At 44.3% G+C, this 12,794-nt stretch overlaps 1 protein-coding gene across 4 annotated transcripts in view; it reads right to left on the bottom strand.

The window, feature by feature from the left end:
- Positions 1-3,214: 3,214 nt before the first annotated feature.
- The window catches only part of stard8 (StAR related lipid transfer domain containing 8), a 109,884-nt gene continuing 100,304 nt past the window's right edge, over positions 3,215-12,794 (bottom strand). For all 4 annotated transcript variants that reach the window (XM_063203085.1, XM_063203082.1, XM_063203083.1 and 1 more), the window contains 3 exons: positions 12,728-12,794; positions 6,355-6,531; positions 3,215-3,823 (listed from right to left, as the gene is read on the bottom strand). The exon at positions 12,728-12,794 is cut by the window's right edge and continues 151 nt beyond it. In XM_063203085.1, the coding sequence (XP_063059155.1) occupies positions 3,706-3,823; positions 6,355-6,531; positions 12,728-12,794 (362 nt within the window). In that variant the 3' untranslated portion in view covers positions 3,215-3,705. The remainder of the gene's footprint in view (positions 3,824-6,354; positions 6,532-12,727) is intronic.

Genomic DNA, 12,794 nt, shown 5'->3' with positions numbered 1-12,794 from the left:
CAGAGAGGAAGAAGAAAGGAGCTTTGCACGGCATTATCCAAGCCATACAGGGAGAGAAGGGCAGAGTGAGGAGGAGGAGAAGAATGAAGAGGGGGAGGAGGAGGAGGAGAAGGAGGAAGAAGAGAAGAACTTTGTGCAATGCTATTCCGGCCATATGAATATCGGAATAATTTATTAGGTGGTGGTCGACATGAACTGCATACCCATTATGAATAGATGAGTGTATAGGCTATGTATTGTACATGGATGTCTGAGGAGGAGGAGTAGAGTGGGGAGGGGGAAAATGGGGAGGATGAGGAGGAGAAGGATGAGGAAGAAGAGAAGAGCTTTGTGTAATGCTATTCCAGCCATATGAATATTGGAATAATTTATTAGGTGGTGGTCGACATGAACTGCATACTCATTTGTTGAAAAAGAGCCAGCTGTTGAATCGAGCACACATGACAAAAGGTAGGAAGGCGCACAGACTCTGACTTGACATGATTGAAATCCCAGTAATCAAATTGGGGAACAGGAGGAGTTGAATATTTGCCCTCAGGTTCATCAGGCAGACAATGAGGGGTTGTTACAATAATCAATACAATACAATACTACTAATATGACAATATGCCTTTAAAATCCCAGATTCCCTTTGCAGTTTTTCTTTTACTTTAACATTGTACTCCAAGTAAATAGATTCTTTATTGCCTGAGGGAAATTAAGGTCATACTTGAATCCTGTCACTCAAACATGGAGATGATGGAGAAAGTGGGGGGGGGAACAATCAGATAGCAGCTAACACAAGAGACAGACAAACACCTTTTCTTCCAAAACAACAAGTTTATTGATTTCCACTCGGTTTTGAAGTGGAACAATATTATACAAATAGGTAGTAAATTGAAATGGTGTCAGATCGATCAGGAACAACCAGATATTAAAAACCAAAAACATCACAGTCTTATCTGTTGCAGAACAAAAAATTAAGCTACTGTTAAATAAACCATTTTGTCAATAATGTTTTGAAAATACAAATTGGTATGATTGGATGGCACATTGAAATGAAAGTTGGTACGATTTCGCCATATCCCCTCACCCAAATCTCAGCATGCGCACACATACTCTTGCACACACGCACGGCACGCAAGCACGAACTTTAACTTGAAGGAAGCTTTTAAAAAAGCATGAGGGATCTTGACATGAAATAAATAAATGAACACTGGATGGCTGAGATGCTGGAGGGAGGGGAGAGGAACTGGCAGAAAGATAAAGGGAGGGAGAGAGGGTGGGGGGGGAGAGAGAGAGAGAGAGAAGGCAGATGTAGTAGATGCCATATGCATGTCAATGAGTGTTCCTTGTGGCGTGGCGTGGTGTGGTGGGGGAGAAGCTATGAATAGACTAGATGGGCAGAGACGGTGGCAGAAGCAATGTACAGCATGATCGGATGCTCTGAGGTCAGACGCCTACAGACCAGTGACATTTTCATAATGCCCACTTTGCACACACAGAGAAAAAGAATGGACAACATGTACTGGACAAATATGATAGGACAACATAAAAAAGCATGCACCTACACAAACTTAGGTACAAAGACACACACTTAAAGAGTGAGGAAATGAGAGGATGCAAAAAAACGAACATATAAGTGACCCCTGAACAGGCGGGGGAAAAAGGCATTTCCTGTTGGATGTGACTTTCATCGACCAACCACCCCGCCACCCCCCCCCCCCCAAAAAAACAAAACAAAAACATTTTTTGTTGCTGCAAATGAGCATAACGAATCACAAAGATTACCTACAGATTAGTGTCATGAAGGAACAAGGAGTTTACTTTCCTCTTCTCTCTGCTCTCATCGAGACATGCAAGAGAGGTGGATGGAATAGAATAGAAAAGAGAGAGAGACAGAGAGAGAGAGAGAGAGAGATAGATGAAAAAAGATAGACATGACAAAGTGACTGAAGGGAAAAGGGAAAAGCACAATAGCTTGACGGCATTGCTATTCCCCCTTTAATAATACCTCGATAAGCAGCACGAAAGACCTGTACAATTATCTAGGAACATCTTGGCACCATCAGGACAACGTGAAATGAGCAGCACTTTGGCGTTCCCTGCATCACCTAAATGCACCTAAATTCACACTGACATGGCATGACGTGAATTCAGTCAAAAGAACGTGGATGGGTGGCTATAACAGAGCAAAAAAAAAAAAAAAACATACACTGATGATCAATTCACTGTTAAAAAATATATTATAATCTCTTGGAGTTAATACGGTTTATTTTTTTGCATAGATAACACACATCATTGTGTGAAAACTAACATCATCGACTAATAATAATAATACTACACAACTCCTGAGTGACGGGCACTGAAGGGATATTCGTCTTTATCATAAATGGCTTTTGATATTCCCTATGCTGTACAGTAGCGCTGATGTGGTGTTTGGGAGCGGAGCAAAAATACTCTCCGTTTGGCTTGCAGACTGAACACCCCTGAGATTCAGTGTTTGCCTACTCAAAAGGCAATATGGCTTGAAGGCACACACTTGCCTGTGTGTGTGTGCACACATACACACACTGGTGCATGCAAATGAGTGCACACACAAATGGCTTAAAGGCACTTACGCGCACACACACACGCACACCACACACACCACACACATGCATACTGTACACACACATACACACAGACACACCTCCTCAACAGTCTCTCATGTCAATGATGCAACTGATGGCCCATTCCGATAAACATGGCTTTGAGATGCATGAGGTGCATAGAATTCGCACAGGCGGAAACCTTTACTCTTCGCACATACGCACACACACAACCCCCCTGGGAGTAAGTGAGCGAAATCATCAGAATACATTTTCATGATTGTCTCTGCAAATTGTATGGCTATGTCTAGGGTTCAGAGGGATGTTGGTTTGGTTGTGTGTGTCTGCGTGTGTGAGAGAGGGGATTTGTCAAGCAGACTGGTCTGTCAACAGTGGGATTCAACACTGCAGGGAGCACCCCCTTTTTCCTTTTCTTTCTTTGGCCAATCTGGAACCCTTGGCAAATGTGTTAACCCGACCCTGCCTGCTCACGCACGCACGCACGCACGCATACACAAACACACACCCTTTGTAAAGGTCCCCACCTTATCTGCATGCATTTCATTAATATGCCACTGAACAAGGTCACACTGCGATGCACGCTCTCTCTTTCTCACACACACACACGTGGACACACACACCCCCACACACACACACACACCCACACCCACCTACATACACCAACAATTTCCCTCAGACACACATGGGTCTCTCAAGGGCACAATTTAAAATTCACTCCACCGTTTTGGATCAGCTGCTACTTTGACCTTTCCACCTGAAAGGCATTTGACATGGTGGCGAACTTGGACCGTCTGTCCTCAGGTCGTGCAATTTCCATGGTATTTTGGCTAATAAGGAAGAAGTGTCTTCTTGATAATAATGGCTTGGCTTGGACGAGGCCACGTTAAGATGTCCGTGGTTGGGTCTGAAAAGTTCACCCATTGCACTACGGAGCAAGAGACGGGACTTTGTATACGCCGGAGTCCGTGTTTCTCTTTCTCCGTCACGTCTCTTTCTCTTTCTCTTTCTTTCTTTCTCTCAGCCCCCTCTTGTGATGATTAATTTTTAAAGTTCCAGAGAGAGGGATCTTTTTTTAGGGGAGGGGGTGCGTCTGTTGTCATCAAAGTCATGTCCTTTACAGTTTGGTCTCCGGTCCACGTGCCGAGAGCACAGGGAAGGAGCTTCGTATCCTGGCGACCTCCACGGCACAGAGGTGGCCGTACACTTTGTTGTACCACTCGGGAGATCGGCCTCTGCAGATGAAGAGAAGAGAAGAAACCGGTGAGGAGAGAGAGGAGGAACAATTTTCACCTCTGGACTGTCAAGTAAACATCTCAACCTTTTTTTTTGTTTTTACTCGAACTGATGAAGCACATTTAGGTGTCTTGTTTGAATTGTGGTATACACAAAGTTATTATCATTATTATCATTATTATTATTATTATTATTATTATTATTATTGCATGCATCATCATAGTACAATTCAAATTTGGTTGAAATTAATTTTATACAGTATTAAAGATGGCCTCTCAACGTCATTTGATTAATATTGCTGTGTTCCCCATTGTTATTGAATGTGTTACGCGTTGGTCCCGTTTTAAAAAACGTTCTGGTTGCTTTGTTTCAAGCCGTTTTTGCAAGCCAGCAATGTGGCTTGTGGAGAAACGAGAGGGTAGTCCGTGTTTCTCGTGGAAATGCGTCTCTGATTGGCTCACTCTTCCTGCTCTCGTGGAAATGTGTCTCTGATTGGCTCAGTCCTGTTCTTGGATAGAATGTAATGGGAAACAGAGTCGCCACTTCTCCGGGTGGTACTGCACTATAGGGGCGCCAACGGAGGCGTGCATGCTCCATTCAGGGCTGTGCTCTTTCGACAGCGACCCCTAGGCGAGCTGCAGGCACGGAGCAACCAGAGTGGGCTTGCTGTATGGATGAGGCTTTGTGCTGTGTGTGTACCTGAGAGTAGCAACCAGCTGATAGCTAAGCTAAGCTAGATTTCGGGCCACCAGACGTTGCTTGTATTGAAAACAAGCAGAAAAAAATTACTCGACATGTTTTTAGAAAAATGGGTCGACATAAACCTTTGTGGGCAACGCCTTCTTTCGACGTGACGAAACACAGAAAGGCTTTCGTGATTCGCTCGTTTCTCTGCATTATTTATGTAAATTGGGAAACACCGGGAAACACAGCCAGGCGAGGTGACGCACCGCTATGAGAGCCTTGCAAGTGAGTTTAACTTGGGGTGACCGTCCGATCTTCAAAAGGAGAGAGTAAAACTGTGTTTTATCGGAAGTTGGCCTTTAATAGCAACTGCGCGTTCAAAGGGTGAAATCTCCAAATGAGGAGGCTGTCAGTTGATACTAAGCAGAATTTTATGAGTTATGAAATCCAGAACACATGGATACTGTGCACACACATATACACGCACGCACGCAAGTTATGATGGTAGCCATGGTCAGTCTGTTCTGCGATGATAACGGCGAAGTGTAGCTTCTTACACGAAGTGAGATCATTATTTCTCCACTACAGGCCATCAACAAGGGCTGCTATGCATTTTTCTTACCCTTGTTACATGCATCCACACAGAACAGTGATTCAACTTTTCTTTTGAGAGCTACATGAAAGGTTGCCCAGTTGTTTGAGCATTCACCCAATGTCAATCTTCTCAGCCAAAAATCACAATAAAGGACACATTTGCACATAGACAAAACCTATTCATGCTGCAAATATCAAATAATGTCATTTGGTATGCTCTTTTGTCAAAACAATGACAACTATTAAAAAAAAGCTCAGCTGAAAAAGGATTTGCAGACACCACTGTAGCTCAAAGCCATCCTTTGAAACCTTTGAGTGCTTTTTCCTAAAGTATTACAGAGCAATATTTATGACAGTGAACATTTTAACTTCAAGTAGAAGCTATGGTCAATTAACAGCCGTTCAGTTAACTGGGGGCTTTTTTTCCACAGTGCTGTGAAGTGTGTGAAAATGACATTATTAAGACTGCCAAATTTGAACTTGGAGTGAAAAATATGAACACGATATGACAAAAAGAACAAAGAAAAGAACAAATAAAAAGACTAGCACTTTTTATGTACTCCTCAGGGACACACTGTAGTCAACTATAAATAGAAAAAAAGGAATGGAAACAGAAGTGCTTGCTCCTTTTCATTCACACAGCACACACTTTGATGCTGCCTAGGGAAAAAAGATGAACAGTATGTTGACTCATTGGAATCCCACACCTTTCTCCCTGAAGGAAATCTATTACAGTACCTTTAACACTCTTGTTTCCCAGAGAGAGGTGAACAAAGCTGAATTGCCCCTTTTATTTGCTTTCAAGTTTGTGTTGTTACGTCAGACTTAGTATGGACTTTTTTTGAACTTCCCTACATGTGATATCTGTTTATTATGCATCTTTTATTATATCTTATCGGTCATTGCAGCAGTTGTGTGTACATGTCAAAATAAAACCTACTGTACATGAGGTCGTTGTGGCTGTGTGATATGTGTACGTATCTGTCATTGTGTGTGTTTGAGTGTACGTAACGGATATGCGCTACTGAGGTCTACTGCCTGTCTCTGCGTGCATGCATGCGTGCGTGCGTGGTCTGCAAGGTGGTAGTGTGTGTGTGTGTGTGTGTGTTTTTAACTGAGGTTGTCGGGGCAGTGGTGTGTGTGTGTGAGTGTGTGTGTGTGTGTGTGTGTGTGTATGTGTATGTGTATGTGTATGTGTATGTGTATGTGTGTGTGTGTGTGTGTGTGTGTGTGTGTGTGTGTGTGTGTGTACCTGAGGTCTGCACGGCAGTAGTGTGTGAGGCGTGAGCGGCCCAGTCCGCAGGGCTCGATGAGGATGCGCGAGGTGAGCAGCACAGCGCGGATTCCCGCCTCCAGCTGCACGTCATCGTGGTCCACCGACGACGACACCAGCACACACACACCCTTCGGCAGGTCGTTACACCAGCGCCTGGACAAAACACACACACACGTACACACAATTAGCTTATTTGGGAGGACCAATACATGTACACCAATACATGGAGGACCAATAATCATTTATAAAACACACACACACACACACACACACACACACACACACACACACACACACACACACACACACACACACACACACACACACACACACACACACACACACACACACACACACACACACACACACACACACACACACGGTTAAAGCAACACAAAGTAGTCTCAGGCTGCATCCCATTTCTGCCCACTCACACTCACTTGCTTTGTTTGTTTCATCTTCAACTATTTGTAATGAGGCTCCCCCCCGACTCCCTCTGATTCAAGGGGAGGTTTGAAACCCTAGAAGCCCAAATCGGGAGCACTAATAATGGGCTAGTAGTGAAATGGTTGTCTTCCCCTTTTCTTTCTCTGGCGGGAAAATTATCGATTTTTCTTTTAACACCCTTTTCCTGAAAACATTCAGGTCGTTTGTGACTTGTTTTTTTTTTCCCCTTTCGATCGACCTACAGATTGGAAGCCAAATCATTTGAGACACAGAGAAATGCTCTATATTGGGGGGACACCAGCACACACGCACACACACACACCACGCACAAGCACCTCATACACACCAGGAGTGTAAATCAGATCCTTAATGGCGATTCGATTCAATATCGATTTCTTAGGTCAACGATTCGATTATTTTGATTCAATTCAATTTAATTCAATTCAGCATTTTTACCTTACAGGCTTGGCGTATGTGGGAAATGGTAAATAAATCAACAGAAGCTGAAATATCTGCATGTATTCCATTTGAGGAACACTGTAATTGCAGACAGTATTAATATTACTGCATAAGCAGAATAAAAAATGCCTCAAAACACGAGTGCAAAAATAACAAAAATTGATTAATCGATGGACGAATCGATTAATTGAATCGCCAGCTGTAGGATTGATGCATTGATACAACTCTATTATTCACACCCTTAATACACACAGACAGACAGACAGACAGACAGACAGACAGACAGACAGACAGACAGACAGAGAGATAAAAAAGACAGACAGACAGACAGACAGACAGACAGACAGACAGACAGACAGACACGCACACGCACACGCACACGCACACTTCCCTTTTTCATACAGGTAGGCCTATTATTCCACCAAAGGTTCCAGTCAATAAATCTTTTAAAGGACGTCAACATCAATGCTTAGCTCAATTGGGGCTAGTTCAATGGCATCTTCAACCTCGCCAGGACATGTGGGCCAGCACACACACTGACTTAGAGCAACGTTTCATAATTTTTTTATGAGCCACAGAGAAATGGCAAGCCAGCTCCTTCAAGTTTGGTCTTTGGAAAGTGGCAAAGAGAAACGGCACATCACCTCTTCTAAGATAGCCTTTCAGACGCTTGCAAAAGTTGATGAGGAGAGGGGCAGACTACCATCATATGCACTCTCACATGCACTGATCTTATAGGCTCACACTGGATATTCACCCTTTTACCAGCCTTCTGTAACTCTCGCACGCACGCACGCACGCACGCACGCACGCACGCACGCACGCACGCACACGCACACACGCGCACACGCGCACCATGGACCCGACCCTTGGTCTGATGGTGATGACTAGAATTCATGACCGAGGGGGGGGAGAGAATCAATCATCTATAAATAAAAGAAAAACTGTTCACGGAAACAACAAAAGGTACTGTGAAGCAGAGGGAGCTTCTTGGAGAAAATAAACCACCACCCATGACTCACACTTATTATTTTGTATGGCCCATTTCTCATCTGAGGGAAACGAGATGCACCCACTTGAAACAGACAAACAGACAGACAGACACCAAGGGAAGAATACACACACTAAAGGGTGGTTTATGCCTCGAGATCAGCGTCCCTGCGTCATGATGCAGTGAGCCGCGCAGTTAACGGAGTGAAGCCCCCCCCCCATCACGCAGGTACTCTGGGGCACCTCCCCGAAATTGTGTCTCGACGCAGGGATAATGCAGACAGCGACGGCGTGAAGGGCGAAAATAGGTCTCTGATTGGTCCTCTCGACCAGCCTGCTCTGTCCTCGAGTCGAGAGAACAAGCTACTTCCTTGTTCTAACCTTCGTCGGTCTACGGACTGTGAGCTCTTCCTTAAATAAGTTGCCCGTGCTTTGTCGTTTGATTTATTTACACGAACCAAAGACAACACGTGCGCTTGCAAGTTACGACGCTGTTTCGAATTGAGCCGAAGTTATTTGGACAGTTGAACAGTGTTCCGAGGTCGAGGAAACATTCCGCTTCGTGCGACCTATCCTCGACAAATGAGCCACTTCTTTGTTCCAAACTATGCGCTTGCTGCCAGTGCGAACAAAAATGCACGTGACATAAATATGTAATGTTTCATTTTCATTGTCGTCGACTCTGTGAAGCTAAAAAAACACTTCTAGGTTACTCTTTGTATTGAAGGCAGTTTGAGCGTGAAATGACATCGTGCAGACCGCGCTTCAAAACAGGGCATAAACCAAAATTAACTGCATCATGGCTGGGACAAGCTCACTCCGTGGCACTGAAAGGAAGTATAACCCGCCCTTTACACAATCACTCACAGTTCCCAATATATGTCGAGGTGTGGTGTGTTGGGTGTGTGTGTGTGTGTGTGTGTGTGTGTGTGTGTGTGTGTGTGTGTGTGTGTGTGTGTGTGTGTGTGTGTGTGTGTGTGTGTGTGCGTATGCGTGTGCGTGTGTGCGCGCAGAGCCGTTGCCAGCTTTGGCTGGGCCCGGTACAAAGACATATGAAAGGGCCCCAAATCCAATACATGCAATGGGATGAGGAGATAATTCTGGGCCCCCTCTCTCCCTGGCCCCGGGACAACTGTCCCATTTGCCCCCCCTCCTCAGCTTCCCTGTGTGCACGCATGTGTGTAAATGCTTCAGGGTCGTTAGAAATGTACCCAAAGCTCATTAATAATAGACTACTGCCGGTTACAAGTTAGGGGTGCATTTCTCGAAAGCGTAGTTAGCAGCCAGTTAGCAACTTGGGTAGTTGCCAATGTGAAACTGCATAGAAAACAACAAAGTAGCTAACATAGCTAGCAACTATGACTGGTGAATATCAAGGTGTATGGATGCAAGACAGAGGGGGACTGTTTCTCAATGTAACTCTCTAAAGACCACAACACCAACAAGTTACAGATAAACAACTGGAGATATAATTCTCTAAGCTCTTTTATATTATACACCATGTATTACTCTGCAACTTACAGTATTTAGACATATTGGTCTTATTTGGATTCGAATGACCTGCTACAACAACATTAATCTCAGTTTAGCTGCCGGGATATGCATTCATCTTTAAACATTGCTCAATATTGGATATTGTACTTTGGTTGTGCACGGTTAAGTGTGCACAAACCTGGTACAGTAATGGTAAGTGTGTTAGTGCTTAGTGTTTGTTTCCATTTCCTGTTTATTTGAAACTTATTGCATCAGTGGTTCGACTATTTTCGTACCCGTGTTGCACGGCAACACAAACATAAATTCCTCATTTGTGGTTAAGGGTGCTGCACACAGTAAACACTGCTCAGAGCTCAGAGCTTCTCTCTCTCACACGCGCACACGCACACACACACACACACACACACACACACACACACACACACACACACACACACACACACACACAGAGATGCATAAAGACAGGCACACAGAGCCACACAAAGACAGAGACACAGACACACACAGACACACACACAGACACACACACACACACACACAAATGGCAAGCAAGTCGCACTAACATAATGGGGGGACAGAGAGGGGCGTTTCAGGCGGTGGCACATGCTGAACATGATTAGGGCCTACGAGAATAGGACGAGGCAGGGGCACTCTGCTGAGTGTTCCTTCCTTCTCCTCCATTTGTTTCGCCTTTTACTTTAGACTGTGTGGTGAGTTCTTCACCACAGGTACAGTGAGGCAACCCATTCAACCTTTGCCATTACGATCAGATAAGCAACATGGCAGGAAGGATAGATGGAGAGAGCAGAAGACAGAAGAAAAAAAAGACAGAATGCAGATGGGGAAACAGCAATAGACAGGGAAAAGAAAACGCCACTGAGAGAGACAGGTACAGAGTGCTAAAGAACGCACCATGTGAGCAGATGAGTTCTTCTCAGTGTGTCCATAGACAAGAAAAAGAAAACGCCACTGAGAGAGAAAGGTACAGAGAGCTAAAGAAGGCAAAACGTGAGCACATGAGTTCTTCTCAGTGTGTCCATACAGTTCACTTAAATACAAACGGCTTCTTTTGGTTGTGGTTGGAGGAAAGCAACCACAACCAAACAGTGATGAGTGGGACAGGAAAGAGTGGGAAAGAGAGACGGGGGAGGATCGGGATATGACCCGGGTCAGGAATTGAACCCGGGTCTCTATCGTAGCAGTCCACCAGTGCCCAGCTGACTAAGCCACGGCTGAGCTGGAAAGCAACCAACATGGCTGAACAGGGAGTGGGGAGTTGTTAGCAGAGGAAGAGCAAAGCTAATTTATCATCCTTAAAATATGTCGGAAAAAAGCCTGTCGAGATGATGCGTCGTTTGTTTCATCGATGGAAAACAAATGTGGTGGTCCTAATAGGAAAATTCCTACCGCATTTGGTTTATCCATAAAGATTTCTCCACACCGTTTGGCCACAGGCATATGCCCTATCTGAACCAGATTTGACAGTTTCAGTACATAATTACTGCCCTCCTCTGGACCTCTGTTTCTCAAAAGCTATGTTGCTAACCACTCAGCCACTTAAAGGGACAGTTTGGTCAATTTCAACATGCAGTTGTAATGCTCACACTACCCTGGACTTGTCAGTGCCTGAGATTTTTTTTTCTTCTTCTTCAGCCGTTTCCGAGATCCTGGTCATTGTAATGGGGGCAGCTCTTTGTTTACATTTCAAAAAAAACATTTTTATTAATTCCCAAAAACATCCAAAAGGTTATAACACATCAGCAGACAACTAGCAAACAGCAGTACCTTTTGGGAAAATATTTGGAGTTGGCCTATGTTTCATTTTTTAAAAATGTAAACAAACGCTGCCCCCATTAGAATTGCTCATATCTCGGAAAGGGCTGAGCCGAAAAATGTGGCATCACCAGGTACTGACAAGTCAAGGGTAGCGTGAGCAATACAACTGCATGTTGAAATTGACCAAACTGTCCCTTTAATAGGTTGCCCAGGGGAAACTCATCACGAATGAGCCTACTGCATAATATTTCTGGAAAGGTGGAAGGGACCAGCTAGGTTTATTTCAAGTGGTATGGATGGTTTATTTCAAGTGGTATGGATGGTTTATTTCAAGTGGTATGGATATGTCCCAACCATTCAAACTTTTTTAGGGTTTTTTGCCTTTATTTTTGACAGAAGAATGGAGGAGAGGCAGGAAATGAGTGGGAAGAGAGACAGGGAAGGATTGGCTTGGAAGGATTGGAAGGATTTCTCGACAACATCATTGAATAAGTTTGCAACTTAATGGGTCGCAATGTAGTGGTGTCAACAATGATCGATTCAGCGAAGTAATCCAATGCGGGGCATTGACGATCCAGAGTCGATCCGGCAAGTTCCAGAATCGATCCGGCAATTTCTTTAAGTTTCAATTACTTCCATGGATATTTCGGGAGCAAATGAATGTTAAATTAAATAAAAGCACTTCAAAACGTTGCAAGACTGATACAGACTGATACAGAAAACAGCCAATAAATTGTTGCTCAGTATCTGACTATTTGTATTGTCTCATCATGACTGATTAAACATTTGCTTTGCTTTCAGTAGTAATGTAATGCATTGCAATGCATTGTATAGAATTGAATCGGATTGGATCTGATCGGATCGGATCGTATAGAATCGAATCGAATCACTACCTCCCGAATCATGATCGAATCGGATCGTGAGGGCAGTGCCGATCCACACCACTATTGGAATGTAATTTCCCATTGGAAACCAACATAAGTTGCTAAGTGCGAAGATGACAGTGGCTGTTTCTCAATGCCAAGTGTTCTTGCCTTGCTAGGATGTGAAATGCCCTGTGGTTGGATACTCTTCGGTGAACTACGTGGAGTATCCATTCACTGAGCGTTTCACGTCCTAGCAAGGCTAGAACACTTGACATTGGGAAGTTCTGAGTGAGTCACTCACGGTCTTCCTAACTCACCGGAGCACGACGAAGTCTCGTCGCGGGTGCGGGGCCATGCTGTCCGTGATGTAGTGGAAGACCTCGG

The sequence above is a fragment of the Engraulis encrasicolus genome, chromosome 7, assembly GCF_034702125.1.
Source record: "Engraulis encrasicolus isolate BLACKSEA-1 chromosome 7, IST_EnEncr_1.0, whole genome shotgun sequence".
Taxonomy (NCBI): Eukaryota; Metazoa; Chordata; class Actinopteri; order Clupeiformes; family Engraulidae; genus Engraulis; species Engraulis encrasicolus.
This window is presented reverse-complemented; position numbering and strand designations above follow the sequence as displayed.